A 25,460-nucleotide genomic window follows, 5' to 3' on the forward strand; every position below is an offset into this window, starting at 1 on the left:
GAGTCAGTAAAGCTTCTGAAATACATCTGATCACAGCAGAGAATCTGAAATCTGACTCGCTGTGTTTGGAAATAGATTGTGTAAGTCAGTGTGTGTGTGTGTGTGTGTGTGTGTGTGTGTGTTTATGTAACAGCACAAGTGTTGCTGTGAAGTTGAACTGCTCTATTCCACTTTGCTGGTGTTTGTGATCCCGGCGCTGGTGTGTGGGTGTTTATCCTCAGGCCAGAAGCAGTGCTCGAATCTCACAAACACACATACACACACACACTCACACACACACACACGCACAAACACACACACATGCAGAGACAACAGGTGCAGCAGAGATGCTGATAAACCCGGCAGAGCAGCAGAATCTCTCAATATCTCTCTCACAATCATCCATGCAGAATAAAGCAGTCACTGGACACACACTCCTCCTCCATTCACCTGTGTGCGTGTGTGTGTGTGTGTGTGTGTAGAGCCTCCGTTTCTCTTAGATTTGTGTTGTGTGGTGTGTGTTTGAGCGGCCGCTGCTCTTTGTGTGAAGCGCGAGGTCTCGTGTTTCCAGCTTTATCTTCCTTATCCAGACCTGCGAGATCATCAGGGACGTGTTCACACTCCAAACACACACACACACACACACACACACACACACACCAGCGCCAGCCTTTGTGTGTTCGGGGGTCGTGAGGATTCTGGGGGATTATTGGAGAAGGCTGAAAGACAAAGAGAAAAAGCCAAAGTGCCGCACATTTACACAACATTTAGGAAATGAAGAGTGATAATGGAGGATTGAGGGAGAGACGGACTGAAGCGGAGCAATTACACACACAGATGGAGGAACTGATTTCACAAATGACATGTAGATCTCCACACTGCGCACATGAGTGTTGTGTTTAATCTCTCGTCATGTACACACACACACACACACACACACACACACACACACACTCGTCTAGCTGTCGTCATCAGCAGGTTTGTGATGAGAGAGTGTATTCCTGATGGAGATGAGGAGCTTCACTGAGCTCGGGCTGGACTCTTCACTCGTCTGTGTTCAGCTCTGGATGATGTGATGCTGAACACGGCCCTGAGTGAGGGATTCTGGCCTGATCTCTAAAGCTGGCGTGCTTCATTAGGTGTCAGCAGGGAATCACTCACACACCAAATCAAGGTCAGAGTTTATTCCTGCAGTAAATCAGCAGCGGAGGCGACGAGCGTGCAGATCTGTGTGTTAGACGTCAGATTCTCCAGATCTGCGGTGGTCCGTCAGTCATCTCAGACCCGACAGCAGCACTGGGGTCCAGCAGAGTCCGCCACAGGAACTCTTCAGTCCACTCGACTCTTTAATGCGCTCCTGCTTTCTGATGGGCTTTACAATGGATGTCTGATGCTGAGCCGCTCCATAACCCGCCGCTTGACACGCTCCTGTTCAGATCCCCGGGGGAAATCAGATGTAGATTTCAGCAGGCGTTTTGTGAATTGATATAATGTGTGACTCGGGTCCGCGTGTCGGCGTTCAGCACCAGACGTCTGACGGATCACTGCCTCCATTCTAACAGGCTCTTATTTCAGATGATGGAATCTGTCTGTGTGTGTGTGTGTGTGTGAGAGTGTGTGTGTGTGTGTGTGTGTGTGTGTGTGTGTGTGTGTGTGTGTGTGTGTGTGTGTGTGTGTGTTTCTGGAGCTGGAGCACACACTCTCTCCTTTGTTTACAGCAGGTGAGAGTAATGGGTTAAAGATGTACAGAGTGCCGTAAAACACTCAGGAATGAGAATTATATGATGATTTCCTCTCGTCTACCTGAAGCTCTGAGTCTGAGCAGCTCCACTGAACACATCAAGAGGAGGTTAATAAAGCCAAACTGAACCACCAAACACTTTAAACTCACAGTTTCTGACTAGCTTTGAGTCCACATATCTCCAAACTCTGAACTCAGTCTGCATCTTCTGGACCAGCACAGCAGAGAGTGTTGTGTTCAGCAGTCATGAGGAGAGATTCAGCAGGATAATCTGACACTGGAGGAAGAGTAATCGAGAGTTCACTCTGAACTGTGGTGCACTCCTAAATATGCCGGGCTGTTTTAACACAGCGTTGGGTCAAACATGGACAAGCCAGCGTTTTAAAACTGTTAATCTGATGCATGAAAGCTTTGGTTGCACTTTCAGTGGACGGACAGAAATCCTCAATAAAGCAATATATTGATTTTGTGTTTTAAAAATAAATGAACTGCTAATAAATAGGCTGGGTTTTCATCACCCAGTGTTGGGTTAAATATGCACAAACCCAGTGTTGGATATTAAATTTTCCCATCAAATTTTAATGACACTGTTTAACCCAGCAGTTGGGTTTGACCACTTTTGATAAAATCCAGTCTTTCTTAAAGAGTTTGCAGTAACCTGAGGGCGAGTACATGATGACAGAACCTCAGATTAATAAATCAAGAGTCCCTAAATCAATAAATAATACAGAGACACTAAATAAACTCTCAACCCTAAAACTGCTGGGTTATTTCTACCAAAAAAGGGTAAAATATGGACAAATCAAACTGCTGGGCCACATATTTAAATTAGATTAATATCCAATCTGTATGCTTGTGTTGAGTTATTAACTAAAACAATAATGAGAGAACCGGAACACCTTGATTAAAATAATCCCGCGTTTAGTTTGAGCGGATTAACTGGATATAAACACACTGTCATTGTGAAAAGGCTATTCGTATACTGTAAGTATCTACATATGCTAATTTAATATGAGCAAAAAGCAAGGTGAAACATTAATGAGAGCTAGCATCTGTTCCTGCTCTCATTAAAACACAATTACCTGTAAACCGCAGCGCTTTACACACAGACATAAGCCCAATCGAGCAGATTAACAGAGAGAGAGAGAGAGAGAGGTGGTTTACTGAATGACTGCGCTGGTCTGATGTGCGCCGCTCATGCACACTGAACTCAGACACATTGGCAGTAATGATATGACGGTAATGATGCGCCAGGGAGAAACACGTGTTAACCGTATTAAAGGACACACACATCTGTCAGAGCAGCAGACACACCTGTTAGTCAGTGTGTTTGAGGCTGATATGGAGTCTCTCGCAGTCTGTCTTTACTGTTGGCTCCACAGGAGTGCCTTATTCATTAATAATCTGATGGATGTGTTCAGCTCGCCGCGAATAATCGATCAGCAAAGCCGAATCGCCTGTGTTCATTAACAGGGGTTATAGCGTGCTGTGGAGTCTCCGGGTTGTGTTTGTGCAGTATACCGACTCGTGTTGTGTTGTGATGTGATTTACTGGAGTGTCTGGTGTCAGTGGTGTACGTCAGTGGGAATGTTCTGGAATGTGTTTACTCTGCGTCTGGATGTTAATAGCAGCGGGCGCACTTCTGATTGTACATCAACGCCACCGAGCCGTTCTCTGACATTGAGCAAGTTCACGGCGCACATTAAACACAGGCATTAAACGCAGAGAAATGAGACTCTCAGCGGAAACAAATGAATCCACTGGAGACAGTTTCCAGCGCTCCGGAGCAATAATTCATGAGTAGTTTTGCAGGCCGCTGTGATGGTTTTCTGCATAATGTGATCGCTGTTTAATGGGCAGGGCTGCGCTGACGGCTGCCTGTTTGGCTCTGAATGTGACAGTGAAACACGGCTCAGAATTAATCCGATGCGTCTGGCCACGGGCTTCACCCTGGATAGTGATGATGGCAGTCGAATATGCCAGAGAGATGCTAATGCTGTGCCAGGCCGTCATTACACAGTGCAGGATGGCCAGCAGCGGTGCCAGTGTGCAGAAACCTGTGCGCCATCTGTAGGCGCAGCTCTGCTTTCCAGAATGACCCGCTGCTGTATAACGGGCGAGTGTTCTGCCGGACATCAGCGCAGGACAGGGGCTTGGCTTTATTGGTTTTGTTGATCTGCCAGTAGGTGGCAGCAGGTTACCGATACGGTCATTCATTACAATTCAGCCAATTCAGTGGATGGGGAGGATTGGGAGGCCATGATGGGTGAGGGCAGATGGAGGGAGTTTGGCCAGGACACCAGGGTTACACCCCTGCTCTTTACCAGAAGTGCCACGGGGTTATTCTAGTTTGAATAGTCAGGGCAGTGGGCGTGTCCAGCTCAGTTTAAGTGGGCGTGTCGAGTGGTGAAAGAGGGAAGGGTTAGAGAAAATGGGAGTTTCCGTTTGGGCACGCGCCGATTATCACAGAGGCTAAACAAACACAGACACAGAGGAGAAAGACAGGGACTGTGTTTACATGGACAAATTAATTCCCAAATGATTAATTAGTGGACTGTAACTGCAGTTCGCCACTTTCACTTTCATTCAGGAGCCTTTCCTGTATGCCCCCATGACAAACCAGTAGTAACAGGTGAACAGTCTTCACAGCATCCTCGTGCACATTAATGAAGCTGCACCTCATTCACAATAGAGCGCTCTGATTGGTTTGAACCAAGTCTTTCTCATGAATAAATGCAGCACACTCAGAGACGCCACGTTGTACAGACGGCCAGTCTCCACGCTCGAATACACACAAGGGTCTAATCTCCATGACGCAGCTTCAACATTTATTTTCAAACCAGAAGAATGAATCTGCTCAAAATAATGCAAAAACAACCAAAGTTCACTTGTTAGTGAGATCTATGTGTCCTCATAGTGTTTATAGCAGCGCGGGACACATATATGACTGCCGACAGCTCAACACATGTGTTCTGGTGTTTACTGATGTTTTAATGAGCACAGAGAGTCAGCAGCTCGGTTTAACATCTCATCTGGAAGACGGCGCTCACTGACAGTATAGTGTCCCCTTCACTGACGGTATAGAGTCCCCTTCACTGACAGTATAGTGTCCCCTTCACTGACAGTATAGTGTCTCCTTCACTGACAGTATAGTGTCCCCTTCACAGACAGTATAGTGTCTCCTTCACTGACAGTATAGTGTCCCCTTCACTGACAGTATAGTGTCCCCTTCACTGACAGTATAGTGTCTCCTTCACTGACAGTATAGAGTCCCCTTCACTGACAGTATAGTGTCTCCTTCACTGACAGTATAGTGTCCCCTTCACTGACAGTATAGTGTCCCCTTCACTGACAGTATAGTGTCCCCTTCACTGACAGTATAGTGTCCCCTTCACTGACAGTATAGTGTCTCCTTCACTGACAGTATAGTGTCTCCTTCACTGACAGTATAGTGTCCCCTTCACTGACAGTATAGTGTCTCCTTCACTGACAGTATAGTGTCTCCTTCACTGACAGTATAGTGTCCCCTTCACTGACAGTATAGTGTCCCCTTCACTGACAGTATAGTGTCTCCTTCACTGACAGTATAGTGTCCCCTTCACTGACAGTATAGTGTCCCCTTCACTGACAGTATAGTGTCCCCTTCAATGACAGTATAGTGTCCCCTTCACTGACAGTATAGTGTCTCCTTCACTGACAGTATAGAGTCCCCTTCACTGACAGTATAGTGTCTCCTTCACTGACAGTATAGAGTCCCCTTCACTGACAGTATAGTGTCTCCTTCACTGACAGTATAGTGTCTCCTTCACTGACAGTATAGTGTCTCCTTCACTGACAGTATAGTGTCTCCTTCACTGACAGTATAGTGTCCCCTTCACTGACAGTATAGTGTCCCCTTCACTGACAGTATAGTGTCCCCTTCACTGACAGTATAGTGTCTCCTTCACTGACAGTATAGAGTCCCCTTCACTGACAGTATAGTGTCTCCTTCACTGACAGTATAGTGTCTCCTTCACTGACAGTATAGTGTCTCCTTCACTGACAGTATAGTGTCCCCTTCACTGACAGTATAGTGTCTCCTTCACTGACAGTATAGTGTCTCCTTCACTGACAGTATAGTGTCTCCTTCACTGACAGTATAGWGTCCCCTTCACTGACAGTATAGTGTCTCCTTCACTGACAGTATAGTGTCTCCTTCACTGACAGTATAGTGTCTCCTTCACTGACAGTATAGTGTCCCCTTCACTGACAGTATAGTGTCTCCTTCACTGACAGTATAGTGTCTCCTTCACTGACAGTATAGAGTCCCCTTCACTGACAGTATAGTGTCCCCTTCACTGACAGTATAGTGTCTCCTTCACTGACAGTATAGAGTCTCCTTCACTGACAGTATAGTGTCTCCTTCACTGACAGTATAGTGTCTCCTTCACTGACAGTATAGTGTCTCCTTCACTGACAGTATAGAGTCTCCTTCACTGACAGTATAGTGTCTCCTTCACTGACAGTATAGTGTCCCCTTCACTGACAGTATAGTGTCTCCTTCACTGACAGTATAGTGTCTCCTTCACTGACAGTATAGTGTCTCCTTCACTGACAGTATAGTGTCCCCTTCACTGACAGTATAGTGTCCCCTTCACTGACAGTATAGTGTCTCCTTCACTGACAGTATAGTGTCTCCTTCACTGACAGTATAGTGTCTCCTTCACTGACAGTATAGWGTCCCCTTCACTGACAGTATAGTGTCTCCTTCACTGACAGTATAGTGTCTCCTTCACTGACAGTATAGTGTCTCCTTCACTGACAGTATAGTGTCCCCTTCACTGACAGTATAGTGTCTCCTTCACTGACAGTATAGTGTCTCCTTCACTGACAGTATAGAGTCCCCTTCACTGACAGTATAGTGTCTCCTTCACTGACAGTATAGAGTCTCCTTCACTGACAGTATAGTGTCTCCTTCACTGACAGTATAGTGTCTCCTTCAYTGACAGTATAGAGTCCCCTTCACTGACAGTATAGAGTCCCCTTCACTGACAGTATAGTGTCTCCTTCACTGACAGTATAGTGTCTCCTTCACTGACAGTATAGTGTCTCCTTCACTGACAGTATAGAGTCTCCTTCACTGACAGTATAGTGTCTCCTTCACTGACAGTATAGTGTCTCCTTCACTGACAGTATAGAGTCCCCTTCACTGACAGTATAGTGTCTCCTTCACTGACAGTATAGTGTCCCCTTCACTGACAGTATAGTGTCTCCTTCACTGACAGTATAGTGTCTCCTTCACTGACAGTATAGTGTCTCCTTCACTGACAGTATAGAGTCCCCTTCACTGACAGTATAGTGTCTCCTTCACTGACAGTATAGTGTCYCCTTCACTGACAGTATAGTGTCTCCTTCACTGACAGTATAGTGTCTCCTTCACTGACAGTATAGTGTCTCCTTCACTGACAGTATAGTGTCCCCTTCACTGACAGTATAGTGTCCCCTTCACTGACAGTATAGTGTCTCCTTCACTGACAGTATAGTGTCTCCTTCACTGACAGTATAGTGTCTCCTTCACTGACAGTATAGAGTCCCCTTCACTGACAGTATAGTGTCTCCTTCACTGACAGTATAGTGTCTCCTTCACTGACAGTATAGTGTCTCCTTCACTGACAGTATAGTGTCYCCTTCACTGACAGTATAGTGTCTCCTTCACTGACAGTATAGTGTCTCCTTCACTGACAGTATAGAGTCCCCTTCACTGACAGTATAGTGTCYCCTTCACTGACAGTATAGTGTCTCCTTCACTGACAGTATAGAGTCTCCTTCACTGACAGTATAGTGTCTCCTTCACTGACAGTATAGTGTCTCCTTCACTGACAGTATAGTGTCTCCTTCACTGACAGTATAGWGTCTCCTTCACTGACAGTATAGTGTCTCCTTCACTGACAGTATAGTGTCTCCTTCACTGACAGTATAGWGTCCCCTTCACTGACAGTATAGTGTCTCCTTCACTGACAGTATAGTGTCCCCTTCACTGACAGTATAGTGTCTCCTTCACTGACAGTATAGTGTCTCCTTCACTGACAGTATAGTGTCTCCTTCACTGACAGTATAGAGTCCCCTTCACTGACAGTATAGTGTCTCCTTCACTGACAGTATAGTGTCTCCTTCACTGACAGTATAGTGTCTCCTTCACTGACAGTATAGTGTCCCCTTCACTGACAGTATAGTGTCTCCTTCACTGACAGTATAGTGTCTCCTTCACTGACAGTATAGAGTCCCCTTCACTGACAGTATAGTGTCCCCTTCACTGACAGTATAGTGTCTCCTTCACTGACAGTATAGAGTCTCCTTCACTGACAGTATAGTGTCTCCTTCACTGACAGTATAGTGTCTCCTTCACTGACAGTATAGTGTCTCCTTCACTGACAGTATAGAGTCTCCTTCACTGACAGTATAGAGTCTCCTTCACTGACAGTATAGAGTCCCCTTCACTGACAGTATAGAGTCCCCTTCACTGACAGTATAGTGTCTCCTTCACTGACAGTATAGTGTCTCCTTCATTGACAGTATAGAGTCCCCTTCACTGACAGTATAGAGTCCCCTTCACTGACAGTATAGTGTCTCCTTCACTGACAGTATAGTGTCTCCTTCACTGACAGTATAGAGTCCCCTTCACTGACAGTATAGAGTCCCCTTCACTGACAGTATAGTGTCTCCTTCACTGACAGTATAGTGTCTCCTTCAYTGACAGTATAGAGTCCCCTTCACTGACAGTATAGAGTCCCCTTCACTGACAGTATAGTGTCTCCTTCACTGACAGTATAGTGTCTCCTTCACTGACAGTATAGAGTCCCCTTCACTGACAGTATAGAGTCCCCTTCACTGACAGTATAGTGTCTCCTTCACTGACAGTATAGTGTCTCCTTCACTGACAGTATAGAGTCCCCTTCACTGACAGTATAGTGTCTCCTTCACTGACAGTATAGTGTCTCCTTCACTGACAGTATAGTGTCTCCTTCACTGACAGTATAGTGTCTCCTTCACTGACAGTATAGAGTCCCCTTCACTGACAGTATAGTGTCTCCTTCACTGACAGTATAGAGTCCCCTTCACTGACAGTATAGAGTCCCCTTCACTGACAGTATAGTGTCTCCTTCACTGACAGTATAGTGTCTCCTTCACTGACAGTATAGTGTCTCCTTCACTGACAGTATAGTGTCTCCTTCACTGACAGTATAGTGTCTCCTTCACTGACAGTATAGTGTCTCCTTCACTGACAGTATAGTGTCTCCTTCACTGACAGTATAGTGTCTCCTTCACTGACAGTATAGTGTCTCCTTCACTGACAGTATAGTGTCTCCTTCACTGACAGTATAGTGTCTCCTTCACTGACAGTATAGAGTCCCCTTCACTGACAGTATAGTGTCTCCTTCACTGACAGTATAGTGTCTCCTTCACTGACAGTATAGAGTCCCCTTCACTGACAGTATAGTGTCTCCTTCACTGACAGTATAGTGTCYCCTTCACTGACAGTATAGAGTCTCCTTCACTGACAGTATAGTGTCTCCTTCACTGACAGTATAGTGTCTCCTTCACTGACAGTATAGAGTCCCCTTCACTGACAGTATAGTGTCTCCTTCACTGACAGTATAGTGTCTCCTTCACTGACAGTATAGAGTCTCCTTCACTGACAGTATAGTGTCTCCTTCACTGACAGTATAGTGTCTCCTTCACTGACAGTATAGTGTCTCCTTCACTGACAGTATAGAGTCCCCTTCACTGACAGTATAGAGTCCCCTTCACTGACAGTATAGTGTCTCCTTCACTGACAGTATAGTGTCTCCTTCACTGACAGTATAGAGTCCCCTTCACTGACAGTATAGTGTCTCCTTCACTGACAGTATAGAGTCCCCTTCACTGACAGTATAGAGTCCCCTTCACTGACAGTATAGAGTCCCCTTCACTGACAGTATAGTGTCTCCTTCACTGACAGTATAGTGTCCCCTTCACTGACAGTATAGTGTCTCCTTCACTGACAGTATAGTGTCTCCTTCACTGACAGTATAGTGTCTCCTTCACTGACAGTATAGTGTCTCCTTCACTGACAGTATAGTGTCTCCTTCACTGACGGTATAGTGTCTCCTTCACTGAGGGTATAGTGTCTCCTTCACTGACAGTATAGTGTCTCCTTCACTGACAGTATAGTGTCTCCTTCACTGACAGTATAGTGTCTCCTTCACTGACAGTATAGTGTCTCCTTCACTGACAGTATAGTGTCCCCTTCACTGACAGTATAGAGTCCCCTTCACTGACAGTATAGAGTCTCCTTCACTGACAGTATAGAGTCCCCTTCACTGACAGTATAGAGTCTCCTTCACTGACAGTATAGAGTCCCCTTCACTGACAGTATAGAGTCTCCTTCACTGACAGTATAGAGTCCCCTTCACTGACAGTATAGTGTCTCCTTCACTGACAGTATAGAGTCCCCTTCACTGACAGTATAGAGTCTCCTTCACTGACAGTATAGAGTCCCCTTCACTGACAGTATAGAGTCCCCTTCACTGACAGTATAGTGTCTCCTTCACTGACAGTATAGAGTCCCCTTCACTGACAGTATAGTGTCCCCTTCACTGACAGTATAGAGTCCCCTTCACTGACAGTATAGAGTCTCCTTCACTGACAGTATAGTGTCTCCTTCACTGACAGTATAGAGTCCCCTTCACTGACAGTATAGAGTCCCCTTCACTGACAGTATAGTGTCTCCTTCACTGACAGTATAGAGTCCCCTTCACTGACAGTATAGTGTCTCCTTCACTGACAGTATAGAGTCTCCTTCACTGACAGTATAGTGTCTCCTTCACTGACAGTATAGAGTCTCCTTCACTGACAGTATAGAGTCCCCTTCACTGACAGTATAGTGTCTCCTTCACTGACAGTATAGAGTCCCCTTCACTGACAGTATAGTGTCTCCTTCACTGACAGTATAGTGTCTCCTTCACTGACAGTATAGTGTCTCCTTCACTGACAGTATAGAGTCCCCTTCACTGACAGTATAGAGTCTCCTTCACTGACAGTATAGTGTCCCCTTCACTGACAGTATAGTGTCTCCTTCACTGACAGTATAGTGTCTCCTTCACTGACAGTATAGTGTCTCCTTCACTGACAGTATAGAGTCCCCTTCACTGACAGTATAGTGTCTCCTTCACTGACAGTATAGAGTCCCCTTCACTGACAGTATAGTGTCTCCTTCACTGACAGTATAGTGTCTCCTTCACTGACAGTATAGTGTCTCCTTCACTGACAGTATAGTGTCTCCTTCACTGACAGTATAGTGTCTCCTTCACTGACAGTATAGTGTCTCCTTCACTGACAGTATAGTGTCTCCTTCACTGACAGTATAGAGTCCCCTTCACTGACAGTATAGAGTCTCCTTCACTGACAGTATAGAGTCCCCTTCACTGACAGTATAGTGTCTCCTTCACTGACAGTATAGTGTCTCCTTCACTGACAGTATAGTGTCTCCTTCACTGACAGTATAGTGTCTCCTTCACTGAAAGTATAGTGTCTCCTTCACTGACAGTATAGTGTCTCCTTCACTGACAGTATAGTGTCCCCTTCACTGACAGTATAGAGTCCCCTTCACTGACAGTATAGTGTCTCCTTCACTGACAGTATAGTGTCTCCTTCACTGACAGTATAGAGTCCCCTTCACTGACAGTATAGTGTCTCCTTCACTGACAGTATAGTGTCTCCTTCACTGACAGTATAGTGTCTCCTTCACTGACAGTATAGTGTCTCCTTCACTGACAGTATAGTCCCCTTCACTGACAGTATAGTGTCTCCTTCACTGACAGTATAGTGTCTCCTTCACTGACAGTATAGTGTCTCCTTCACTGACAGTATAGTGTCTCCTTCACTGACAGTATAGAGTCCCCTTCACTGACAGTATAGTGTCTCCTTCACTGACAGTATAGTCCCCTTCACTGACAGTATAGTGTCTCCTTCACTGACAGTATAGTGTCTCCTTCACTGACAGTATAGTGTCTCCTTCACTGACAGTATAGTGTCTCCTTCACTGACAGTATAGTGTCTCCTTCACTGACAGTATAGTGTCTCCTTCATTGACAGTATAGAGTCCCCTTCACTGACAGTATAGTGTCTCCTTCACTGACAGTATAGAGTCCCCTTCACTATACTGGGGCATTAGGACTCACACAGACTGCAGGATGAGCGCCCCCTGCTGGCCTCTCTAACACCACTGCCAACAGCAGCCTAGTGTACCCATGTGTTCTCCATCCAGACACTGAGGGAGCGCTCGGGGCTGCAGGGGGATACGGCTGTAGCAGCTAGACTAGAAACAGGACTCAAACGGAGCATGTCTGCGGTGTATAGTCTTGTATTGAGTAACCAACGCTGTTTCAGTGAAATGTGGTGGAGTGAGAGTGAACGTTGTCAGTAAAGATATAGTACAGATACTGCAGCATGTGGAGATGAACACTGCTGTACTGTACGAGTGTTGTGTGTTGGTTAAATGACGCCGCCGCCGCTGTTCACCGACTCACACTCCTCCATAACCAGCAGAAGAGTTTAATGTCCTGGAGTTCATTCTGCGGTGGAGAACACAAACAGAGAGGCGTCAGCGTTCAGCACAATAGTGGGAAATGAAGGACTGTGTGTGTGTGTGAGTGTGTGTGTGTGTATGTGTGTGTGTGTGTAATCAACGCTCCTGCTTTGTTGACAGGAATAGCTCAGCACTGTTATAGTCATTCAACTGCTCTACATGTGTCAGTCTCTCACACACAAACAGCCTGTGTGTGTGTGTGTGTGGTGCTTGTGTGTGTGTGTGTGTGTTCGTATCAGCAGAACTTTCATAATCTGGAGTACGACTAGATCTGTGCTTCTGCATGTGAACACACACCTTGTGAAAGTTCAGATGTGTGTATTGATGAGGTGTGTGTGTTGTTGAGTTGTGTGTGTGTGTGTGTGTTTGCAGCTCTTCTGCTTTACCGTGGTGTACTGTATGCAGGATCTCAGCTGTCGGCTCTGGATGTGTAGAGTTGTGCTGAGGCTGATTCACATTCAGCAGAGAGCAGACAATGAGCAGATCCTGATCGACGCTCAGCGTGTGTGTGTGTGTGTGTGTGTGTGTGTGTTCACTACCTGAGCTCTGACTGACAGATGGCCGGCCAGACCAGTTATTACAAATTATATGTTTGCTTGTATATGGATATGTGTGTGTGTGTGTGTGTGTGCTGGTATGCATGTGTGCATTGGTATGTTTGTGTGTGTGTGTGCATGCTTGATTATGTATATGCATGTGTGTGCATTTGTATGTGAACGTGTGTAAATGCATTTGTGTATGCGTGTGTGTCTGTGAGCTTGTATGTGTGCATGTGTGTGTTTGCCTGTAAGTATGTGTGTGTGCGCATTCATGCATGTGCACATGCCTGTGTGTGTGTGTGTGTGAGTGTGTGTATGTGTGTTTGTGTAACTGCATCTCATCCCAGTGTCAGGTTATTCTGCTGTTTAAGGTGAATCTCTCCTCAGTCTGACTCATGACTGCTGAACACAACACTGTCTGCTGTGCTGGTCTAGATGCTCACTGAGTGAAGGGTGTGTAGATACGTGGACCAGAAACAGGACAGAAACTCTGAGTAGGAGGAGTGTTGTTGTTGTTGTTGTTGTTGTTGTTGTTGTTGTTGTTGTTGTTGTTGTTGTTGTTGTTGTTGTTGTTGTTGTTGTTGTGCAGTGAGGCGGAACACACAGATATTGAGAATGTCTCAGAGTTTTAAACCGTGTTGAAGAATGATGAGGATTGAGTAAAGAACACTCGGGTTTCTCCAAACACATGAAGAGTTCCTCAGCGCTGGAGTGTTTCAGAATCATCAATCAAACACACACACACGCGCACACACACACACACACGCAACACTTTCTCCTTCAGTGCTAATGTTTGCATACACTGTGAATGAGGAGAATATAGATAATGTGCTAATATGTGTGTGTGTGTGTGTGTGTGTGTGTGTGTGTGTGTGTGAGCTCATAAAAACTGCAGTTTGAAATCTCAGCCGTAAGAAGGGCCGTGCCGAGAGCAAGGCAGGTGAAGCGCTTTACTATTCCCTTTCATCTGTGGCTGCGCTTTTGTTTCATTTCTCTCTCAGGAATGATGTTTCTCAGACGCGTGCGCTCAACACCTCCTATTGTAGATCCTTTGAAAAACTCTGAAAAAAGCATTTAATATTAGTTTGATGAGCTGATGATCGCTTCACACATCCAGTAAAACCACACCGCAAAACACACACAGTTCTGCTCTCGCCTCTGTACTGCAAACACACATGAAAGCATCTCTAGATGAGTAAAACATAAGGTCTAGTTTTCAGAAATAATCAGTCAGAAAGAAGCTTCTCTTTAAAACATGCAATATACACTCACCGGCCACTTTATTAGGTACACCCGCCCACCTGCTCATCACACTTTGGGTCCATTAGTACCAATTGAGCATCAACGCCACAGCCTACCTGAGTATTGCTGCTGACCATGTCCATCCCTTTATGAGCACAGTGTCTCCATCTTCTGATGGCTACTTCCAGCAGGATAACGCCGCATGTCATAAAGCTCAATCATCTCAGACTGGTGAACATGACGATGAGTTCACTGTACTCAAATGGCCTCCACAGTCACCAGAGCTCAATCCAATAGAGCAGCTTTGGGATGTGGTGGAACGGGAGATTGGCATCATGGATGTGCAGCCGACAAATCTGCAGCAACTGTGTGATGCTATCATGACAATATGGAGCAAAATCTCTGAGGAATATTTCCAGCAGCTTGATGAATCTACAACAACAAGGATTCAGGCAGATCTAAAGGTGAAAGGGTTCCGACCCGGTACTACTGATGTGTACATAATAAAGTGGCCGGCGAGTGTATTCTATTATGGGGAAGTAGAATAATCCTGTTTTCTTTTTGACACAACATTATTCTGCTTCCCCCAGTGTCAGGTTATTCTGCTGAATCTCTCCTCAGTCTGCTGAACTCAACACTGTCTGCTGTGCTGGTCTAGAAAATGCTCACTGATTTAAGCGATTGTAGATTTTTGGACTAGAAACGAGTCAAAACCTCCATGTAAGAGCAGCATATTTTTGTAGTGCAGTCAAAAAAACAGAGTGAATGGAGCTGATCCCAAAAACAATGAGGTGAAGCATGGAGCGTGTTTTGGCAGCGCGTCCGCATTACACACTTCCCCAGTTGGCTTCAGCGCTGAATGAACAACACATGAAGATAAAGAAAACAGCACACCAGCGCTGGGCTTTCACAATGACACTCCCCACGGCTGCACTGTGTGTTTATGGAGGAGACGGTGAGCGTGTTCTGGGTGTTCAGCGACTGTGTGAGAGTTTCATCAGTCCGTGAGGGATAGACGGAGCTCTGGAGAAGGAAATGTTGAGCTTGTGTGGGGGTGTGGAGGTCTGCGGGTCAGCAGAGAGAGGAAGACGGCATCGAGACGTCTTCAGTTTTCTGCTGCGAGAGGACGCTTTTATCTACAGGTGGAGGACAAACACTAATATAATCTGATCTGATCTGATCTGGTCTGGTCTGTCAGTGGTGTAAAATAATGAATTACCAATACTGCACTGCAATAAATCTCTTGCTGATAGTCCAAATATTTAAACACTCTAAATCTATCCATCTATCTATCTATCTATCTATCTATCTATCTATCTATCTATCTATCTATCTATCTATCTATCTATCTATCTATCTATCTATCTATCTATCTATCTATCTATCTATCTATCTATCTATCTATCTCTCTCTATATCTCTTGGTCTGTGCTGGTTATAGTGAATGGTTTAGTGTCAACCGTTGCAGTTTCTCCAGCACATGGAAGTGATTAGAGTCCTCTTGCTGAGCGCAGGCATTGGAGCGTGTGCTGGCAGCCGTCCTGAACTGAATAATCCTGAAAACTGTCATATTTTCCCTCTCATAAATGCCTGTTAGTTTTGTCTTTTCCGATCATGAGCAAAGCAACAGAGCCGTGCAGATAGACTGGGTGCTTTTCCAAAAGAGGGGTTGGAGTAGATTTATTTGCATGGTTGATTTCTAAAGCGGCCAGCTCTGCTTATCACCATCCCACAATCCCTTGCCTGCACTGTGGGAGCGTAAACACATGGAGAATCTCACAGGGATGAAACTTCAGTGACTAAAAACTGTCACCGACTGGAGTATGGCAGCACACACAGCGGATCATCTCACTGCTAGAGAATAGGAGAAACTGTCGTGAACAGATCTGCAGGGGAAGCTGCACACAGAGCTCAGGTCACCGTTAGTGAACGCACCTTTAACCACACAGTGTGCATCTGTGCTCTTTACCACGTCACTGCCAGCTGCACCTCTGCATCTTTGAGCTTGCAGATCAGAAAATAAACCTCACTGCTGCTCTTCTGCCCGAATGTGAATCCATGATCAGCTCCAGCAGAGGATCCTCCAGGAGACGGGAAATATTCTGCTTCTCATCAGATTGTGCTGCCAAACACCACATGTGAAGGGCTCTAAGGTTGTGTTAGGGTTTAGGGAGGGTTAGGGCAATATTATGGGTCCACATATAAATGAGAGTCTGATAGACCTGCGACTGTCTTAAACATTTACATCAGTCAGGTACCGGCCTGTTGAGGGAAAATTACACCCTCCAGGTCACAGCTTTACTGAAAGCTCCAGCGTTACTGGAAGATGTGGTTTGCATGCTGGAGCTGCAGTGTTTGTGCTGGCTGGAGAAGCAGGAGTGCTGCTGGACCAACAACACCAATTCACATTGACTTGAAAACAGAGCGAGTCCAGCAGGCAGAGCGACCAGCACAAGCAAAACACACCCTGGACCAGCATGCTTTTAAAGCCAGTTTATGCTGACTCTTTCCTCAGAGAATCTTCATCTTCATCTTCAAAAGATTTACACTAAGACAGTTAAAGGGGATCCTTCTTCTCTAAAGCAGCGGCCCAAACTTTTTCTTATAAAGGGCCAAAAACCAAACTGTATTGATTTAAGAAATAATCAAGAACAGGTGATGTTATATTAGAAATTACAATCTCAGCTGAAGTCACTCGCCCCAGCCCTCCCCATCATTCTCTTTTCAGATGGGATGGCGGGTCAAATCAAAGGTTACCATGGGCCATCTTTGGCCCGCAGGCCCTACCTTGGGCATTTCTGCCGTGAAGCATTATAATACAACTCTTAGAGGTTGATCAGGAAGATGTCCTTCTGAAGACTCGTCTCAGTCTCAGCTCTAGAATACATGTGTGTATATGTCTGCCTGTGCACTGACTATGCTTTCACTCATCTCTATGCTTCTCATTAGTAGAAGATGTGGGTGAAGCCTGGCTCGTCTCAGAAGATTCCCCCTACACACTCTGTGCTTCTTCACTTGTGTTTTGTCATTCTTTGACACTCATGGTGCAAGATTAAGTATTCGCTGGAAGAGCCAAACTGGAGGGGCGTTTTCCACACACATTCCAGCTCACAATTAGGGAATTAAAAACAGAGATCTGACTAAATAGCTGGCGTTTAATTAACCAGAGAACCAGCGAAAGCGTCTGTCAGTCGGTGCTGTTATCTTGGGTCAGACAGGAAATGTGTTTAGTGTAGTTCTCATTAGTGTCACCAGTGCAGGACTGACAGGATCCTCTGGTTCAGCTCAGATATAAGCCAGATCTCCAGATTTCCCAGGAAGCGGCGGCCCAGCTCTTTTAAACCTTCACCCTTTCGCATCTATGGGGAGGTTATGAGCATCATTAAGAGGCGCTGCTGGTCAGGAAGCCGACCTGCTCGTGTTGGTTAGAGCGATGGAGTGTGTTTGACAGCGCTACAGCAGATGGCCCGGCCAGCAGGGCACAGGGTTACGCAAGAGAATCATCACAGTTTGAGAAGTCCTGTGCAGCTGTCACCGACACGCGTGAACCCGTCACACGCTCCACACCGCTGCTGATGGACAGGGCTCTGCGCTCTAGATATCAGGATCATTGGGGGACGGCGCTCTGATTCTGGCCCGGTCCGCAGACAGATGGCCTGATGGATCTCCATGTTTCCGGCTCCACCGGGGTGCACTGAGCTCCAGTGGGACGTCCGGTGTCCAGTGCAGATCTGATGGCTGCGGGTTACGCTTCTGTCATGAGGATCTTCAGAACTCCTGACCCACACCGCGGAGGGTCCGGCTGGAGACCCCACACTGATGTCTTTATGATGGACAGCGCCAAGATGGCCATTCTGTGTCCAGTCCATCAGCAGATAGTGAGGCTGTTTCTCAATACCAAGACAATTGGCTTAGATTAGTAGAAACCTTTTGTCAAGTTAACTCAAAAGAATGAACTCGGTGGACTGAGAACAGCGACCGCCTCCTGAGAGAAACGAGATGCTGTGTTCTTCCTGATTGTCACATGACCTTCACAGGTTTTAATGGGATATTTTCAACATATTCAAAGCCTTACAAAGATGCGTTACGCAATACAAATAGACTTTAATTAATACAATGTAAATCATGTGTATGTTTACCCTCTCATTTAGGGAAACCTGAGATAGTCAGCTTCCATCTCTGAACTGTAGGCAATGGTGAATATAAAACGCTGCTAATCACCTGCTTTATTAAACTGCAGGTCTGTGTTTGATGTGTCCTCAATATCCGGAGCACATCAGGGTTCTGTAATGGGTCCGTTGGTTTTGCAGTGTTTAGTTTGCCTATTGATGAGGATGTGACATGAGAACACGAGGACACATGATCGGTTTATAATGAGCTTGATGGACATGCATGTTTACAACAGACAGGAGTGCGGTCAAACACACGCTGGTGTAGAGCTGCCGATTATAGGAAAAATCATAAGCACCATTATTTTGCTCAGAATTTTAATCATGATGACTGATGAGTTGAAGTCAAAATTATCCGCACTCCTGTGAATTTGAATGCTGTTTCTCAGATTCAGGAATCGCTCTCAGTGTTTCCTCTAATGTTTGTTCTTCTGGAGAAAGTCTGATGTGTTTTATTTGGGCTAGAATAAAAGCAGTTATTAATAGTGTTAAAGCCATGTTAAGGTCAATATTATTCACCCCTTCAGCAATATTAGTGTTGGATTGTCTCCAGAACAAACCACTGTTATACAATGACTTGCCTAATTACCATAACTTTACCCTAATTACCCTAGTGAAGCCTTTACATGCCACTGTAAGCTGAACACTAGTGTCTTGAAGAATATCTAGACTAATATTATGTGCTGTCATCATGATGAAGAGGAAACACATCAGCTATTAGACATGAGTTATTAACACCGTTATGATTATTAATGTATTGGAGAAATCTGCTCTCCGGTAAACAGACTTCAGCAGTATATATACACAGTTATTTCCCTCTCCCTCCTGTAAACAAGGAAAGGGAAATAAGTACAGTAGAATAAATATATGAAATGGACTGTGCTTTAAGCATCTTCACTGTAAGAAAAACACTTGAGCTCCAGCAGTGCTTCAGGCGAGAGCAGTGAGGGATTTTCACCTGTCGTTGTTTGATTAATGATGAAGACAGTCGGCAGCAGGAATATCGCGCGCTGTCACTTTAAGAGCAGTACGGTTCTCAGCTGGAAAGGCGGCGGTATATGATGCTATAATCGTTTATCTCCATTAATGTTTTCATAATTGTTAGAAGCCAAAATCGAAACTAAATGTTGGATTAATAGCACAGCTCCAGTGTTCCGTGTAGAGGAGGACCGTGATTACAGTGTGCAGGTCAGCCTCCCTCCTCGAGGGGTGATCTGCAAATGTTGTCAGAGGTCACGATCTGTAGGGTCCTCGTTAGAGCATCCGCCCTCCAGGCTATAATTAAATCTGGATCAGTATGGAGCATGTTGAACCGGACGGTCACACTGTAAAGTGCGTCTCCTTCTTCAGGTTGAAGCACATTCTGTATTTTCATTGCCAGTCTTCACAGTGGAAATCATTTGGGTTTTTTGGGTCAATTCTTAGTTTCCACAAGCAGCGCAGAGCCCCGGGCGTCAGAGAGCGGCTGGACTGACCTCCCCAGATCCTGCACTCCATAGTCTAATTTTAGCTCCATTATTCCTCTTTCTCTTGAGAACTGTTCTGTTCAGTGTTCCTCCTGATGTACGCCTCTGCCAGAATCACCAGCAGAATCCTGTTCCTCCTACTGAACATCTCCTGGATCTCTGCATCTCTGCTTGCTGTCTGCTTTGAGAGTAAATATATGATATAAAGGTGCTGTAGAGGAGCCGTGCCGGCCTGTAGAGCGAGCGCCGGTGCACATTCAGCTTTGATATTCAGTGCACACTGGCAGGCGTTGTTCCTCTGCCATGCTGTTCGCTGTAGTGAGGTAATGCACAGGCCTGCCAACTGCTCCCGGCTCCTCGTCTGGCGTTCAGAGATCCGGCAGGTGCTGCTCGCTGACGGAGACACACAACGGCTCTCAACCTGCTGAACCTGCTGAACCCAGGGCAGAACCGGGTTCCAGAGCACAGAGAACCAGCACTCCTGGTGTTCCTCCACCACAGAACACAGCCTGCTGATGTCAGCGTGTCTCTCCGGACCCGGCTTTATCAATACTTGAGCAGGAGCGTGGCGGTGAGCGCTGGTAATGAGGCGTACCACACAGAAACATCTATATTGCATGATACACACACGCCTGCAGAGACAGAGAGACACGGGCTGGATGTGCTGGAGATGTGGACCACGTTCCGCTTCATTTACTGTGTACCGTCGACGTATACCTGCCACATCCCCTGACGGTGTGTGTGTGTGTGTGTGTGTGTTTGTGCTGAAGACAGTCAAACCCGGCTGATGTGGAGCGCTGGAGTGTGTGTGCGGGTGTGCAGTGAATGCTAAGAGTTCTCATCAAAGCGCACACAAGCCCCCGCAGGTGAATAATACGTCTGTTTTTATGAGTTACTCTTCCAGGTTCTCCTCTTTTCTCCCCCCCGCTCCCTTTCAGATGGGTTCCTGAATTATTTACGTCTTTCATTTTCATCGATCACTCTCTTTCTCTTCCACTGGCCTCTCCCGACGTCCCTCCATCCCTGTCTTCTCCCTCCTCCAGCGCTGTTTGTTGCTCATAATAACCTCTCGGCCCGACCGCTGCGCCTCCAGCCTCCTCCAGCATGAGGAGCGCTGTGCTCTTGAGGGAGCGGCGCTTCAGCTCGCGGTTCTCCAGCGCTGTGAGTTTGTCGACGTGATGTTTGTGCGTGGCTGTTTTCGAGAATCACATTCTGTCAATGCCAATTCCCCTGCTTGTTATTTGTGCATAAATCTTCTGGTAATCTCCATGCGGGATCAAACACTGCTGCTGTTAGCGCCTCCTGGAGCTGCGAGTGAACGAGGCCGGATATTCTGATGTGCTGAACACACTGGGTTTATTGGAGTCTTTGTTATGAGGTGCTGGTCTCGGTGGTGGATCCACACCCCGCTGCTCCTCCTCAGAGTCTCCTGTTGGAGAGCGAGGGCGGGAATAATGCAGCCACGGTTTTAGCAAAAGAAAAAGGGAAGAGCGGAGAGTGAGAGGACTAGATATTACACCGGCAGCGCGAGGATGAATTATTGAAGCTGGCGTGTGGGGAGAGGAGCGGGAACGAGGGATATGTTTTTAATCCAGAGTGTATCCACGTCTAGACACACACACACACACACACACACACACACACACACACACACACACACACACACACGCTCTTCCCTCAAGTACTCATAATGATAAAAGTGAAGAGCTTCTCTTCTGTACATTTGTTTTTCCACAGTAATAATTAGACTGGAGCTGATATTGTGTATGATGATGATCCAGCAGCGGGGGGTGTGTGAGGATCTGATGCTGCTGATACACTCTGTCTGTCTGTCTGTCTGTCTCCAGCAAGTGTGTTCCTGATGTTGGCTTTCACAGAGGTGAATTGAGTTGTGGGTCACACTGCACCTGAAGAGCTGTTCATCACACCTTTATGACGCATGATTGAGGCCGAGAGGTTTATGAATGCTCATGATGACTGTTATAAGGTGTCATTCGCTCAGTTTGGATTGGTTGTTGTCTTTGCCATGACAAGTTGACTTTCTCAAGACTCGTCAAACATCCGTCATACACACACGATCATCATCACAGTCTTATGAGCACTTCTTGAAGTGAAGTGTTGCCCAGCTGTGCATCTGCAGTGATCTCCAGCCTAAAACACATCTGCTGTTTGGGTCATGTTGCTCACAGATTCACACATTAAGCTAATTTACTCTTCAGGTCCAAGAATGAAGATATCCTGAACTGTAAAGCCAGGACAACTGGCTCTCTGTTGTGTTTCTCCGTGTTCAGAGTCATCATCTTCATGTGTGTGTGTGTGTGTGTGTGTGTGTGTGTGTGTGTGTGTGTGTGTTTGTGTGTGTGTGTGTGTGTGTGTGTGTGTGTGTGTGTGTGTGTGTGTGTGTGTGTGTGTGTGTGTTTGTGTGTATGTCTCCAACAGATGTGAGTGTTGCACTTCTGCTCTAGTAACATCTGTGCCAGCCTGTTGATCAGCACACAATAACATTTCCTCCTTCAGTTTACACACGAGAGTAATACAGGAGGAGTGTGTGTGTGTGTGTGTGTGTGTGTGTGTGTGAGTGTGTGTGTGTGTGAGACTCACAGCTATGCCAGATCTGTCTTCTTTAAATGCAATAGTGCAGGTCTGTACTCGGCTGTAGACGCTGCAGATTCCTGATGTGTTTGAGCGGTGATGTCTGTGTTTAGCAGCTCATCACTTTAATAAATCAGATAATCCACAAACCCAGAAACACTTTCAGTTCTGAGACACTTTCTGCACACTTGTAAAGCATCTACTGATGTATGTGGATGACTTTAAGAGTAACTAAAGACATAAACCATGACATGAACAATAATCTGGCAAAGGCGTGAGCGGAGAATAATAATGAACTAGATTATTCCCCTTCCCCATTGTCAGATTATTCTGCTTGTTTTAAGGAAAAGCTCATTAATTTTGACTCATTATTTCTGAACAGAAGACTTTAGTCTGTGCTTGTCTAGAAAATGCTTCTTAATGTAGGAGATTTGAGAAATGTGAACTACACTGTAAACCCAACAGTCAGCTGTATCAGATGACATGAGTGTAGTGAACTCAACACTGACTGAAAGTTGATGACACTCATGTGAAAAGAGTGTTGACCCAGTGTTGACGGTAATGAGTTCATTAAATACCTCATTGCTTCAACTTAAATGGAGTAAGTTCACAGTACTCATATAGTAAAGGGTTTTTAGCAGTCGGTTTTCTCAAACGGTTTGAGTTGCCTTAACTGATTGGCTTTTACAGTGTAGAAACAAGACAAACACTCTATTTGTGCCGTGTATCTTAATAATTAGACATTTACAACCACTAAAGCAATCTAGTGAACGGAGAAAAGGACTCTCGATCCCAACACAGTCCCATTATCCAGCCGTTAAAATACGCTGTGAGTATGAGTATGGATGTGCTGTCGTACGGTATAGCTGTCATCATCCTGGCTTGTATTGCTGTACAGCGTCATTAAGGGTCAGTTCACACAAACGCATCATTTCTTCATCATTTACTCTTAATCTGTTGAACACGAGTGAAGATCCTCTGATAAAGCAGACACTGATATCCTCAGCATGTCAGTCAGTGTCTGAAATAATCTCAGAGTATCTTCACTTGTGTTCAACAGAGACTCACTCAGGTCTGGAGGATGAGGAAAACTCTGTGTGTGTGTTTAACGCTGTGTGTGTGTGTGTGTTTTCTGTCCCGCAGTCACCATCTCCACCAGCACATATTTCGATGGTCTGCTGGTCACCGGCCTCTACACCTCCACCACCGTCCAGGCCTCCGCCATCCCCGCGCCTCCAGCGTTCGGCTTCGGTGAGTCTCTGTGTTTATGATGAAGGACCGGCTCATCCTATTATACGCCCTGCACAGTCCTGTCTGAGGCCAGATACATCTACAGTCAGTCATTTAGCAGACACTTCTGTCCAGAGCAACTTGCAGTGAGGAGACATTCAATGATTCAACAAGATCAGGCAACACACACACAACAAGAGCTGACCACACAGAGGAGCTGTCAGCACTCCGAGAATAAGAGCTGGAGTCAGGAGGAGGAGTGTGTCTCTCTCTCTATATATAGACACACACACAGAGAGAGAGAGAGAGAGAGAGAGAGAGAGAGAGAGAGAGAGAGAGAGAGAGAGAGAGAGAGAAAAGTGTTTCTGCAGGTGGTGTATTAAGCCCACTCACCTGTGTGAGGCACACTCACAAATATTAATGTTTCCAGAGTTCACACTCAGCTGCTGATTGATTATAAAGCTGTTCATCATGCTGACCCGGGAGAGAGACCTGAGCCCATGAGATCTTCGAGCCCAGGGCTCCCTCCCGTTGCAGGGCAGGAGGGGAGTTTGAGCTCAGGTAGATCTGGAGAACTCCCCTGCTGTAGTAACCAATGAACAGTAAGTGATTGCTCTTAGAGATAACAATATACCAGCTGCATGTCTATGTGCTGATGTGGATCAGTCAATTAACTTAAGCTGCATGTTTTTGGACGGTGGGAGGAAACCGGGGAACCCGGGGGAAACCCACGTGAGCACGGGGAGAAAGTGCAAACTCCACACAGAAATGTCTGCTGGTTTGGTAAAGCCTGGAACCAGAGACATTCTTGCTGTGAGGCAACAGTGCTAACCACTGGGCCACCGTGACACCCATCTAGGAAGGAGGAGGAGTAGGGGTGGAGCGGGGACTCCTCCAATTGAAGATAGCAGTGGAATGAAGCCCAGGGTATTTATAGTAGTTTAGGAGTCGTCTGATTGGAGCATTGTGAATTGAATAATGCAAATCCAGCCACTAGCAATCATAAGCACGTGATCCTCTCCACATTAGTTTATACATAAACGTCACTAAGAGGTTGTCGTGTGGGGAGAAGAGGGGTCCTGGTTTTGTTCACAGGAATTAGGGTGATCACAGAATTATTATGTAGTATTATACCACAGCCGTATCCCCCTGCAGCCCCGAGCACTCCCTCACTGAGGCTGAGCAGCGCTGAGTCTGGTCCGTGTCTGGATGGAGAACACATGGGAACACTAGGCTGCTGTTGGCGGGTGGTGGAACCAGCAGGGGGCGCTCAACCTGTGGTCTGTGTGAGTCCTAATGCCCCAGTATAGTGAAGGGGACTCTATACTCCACCTATAGCTGGTGTGTGGTGAAGCTGTGGCGCTGTTGTCCTGTGGCTGCCGCAGCATCATCAGCTGGAGCTGCACTGCATAACAGCACTTTGGGTGTGTGACCATACACGGTAAACATGCTATATTAATGCACATTACATACAGTGATATAATCAAAGATGTTAATTATTAATTGTTTTTAGGGGTTATATTCTTATTTATTAATTACTCTTGCGTCATTTCAATCCCCCGAGAGCTTCACTCATCTTCAGACACTCATCAGGACATTTAGATGAAGCTGAGAGCTCCGCTCTTCATAGACAGCATGTGGAGTCTGGTCTGATCACAGCTGAGCACTGCTGAGTGTGTTGAGGATGTGTTTGGTCTTCTCTGCACTTTGAGCATGTCAGGACTGGTGATGTCTGTGGAGGATCAGGAGCTCTCTTATAGCTTTTATGAAGATGAGCAAAGATCCACATGAGCTGAGGGAGAGCATCTCATGCCGAGTCTTCATTGTAGTGTGAACTGACCCTCGAGCTTCTCACCGGCCGATCTGTTCAGACTCCGCAGCTCAGCATTCACTGAGG

At 46.0% G+C, this 25,460-nt stretch overlaps 1 protein-coding gene across 12 annotated transcripts in view; it reads left to right on the top strand.

The window, feature by feature from the left end:
• Positions 1-25,460, top strand: part of reln (reelin) — a 74,524-nt gene that overhangs the window by 1,225 nt on the left and 47,839 nt on the right. For all 12 annotated transcript variants that reach the window (XR_012393559.1, XR_012393560.1, XR_012393561.1 and 9 more), the window contains 1 exon segment: positions 23,477-23,584. Coding sequence is in view for 9 of the 12 variants with exons in the window: in NM_001246276.1 (NP_001233205.1) it covers positions 23,477-23,584 (108 nt within the window). In the remaining 3 variants the exon portion in view is untranslated.

Source organism: Danio rerio, chromosome 18 (genome assembly GCF_049306965.1).
Source record: "Danio rerio strain Tuebingen ecotype United States chromosome 18, GRCz12tu, whole genome shotgun sequence".
NCBI lineage: Eukaryota > Metazoa > Chordata > Actinopteri > Cypriniformes > Danionidae > Danio > Danio rerio.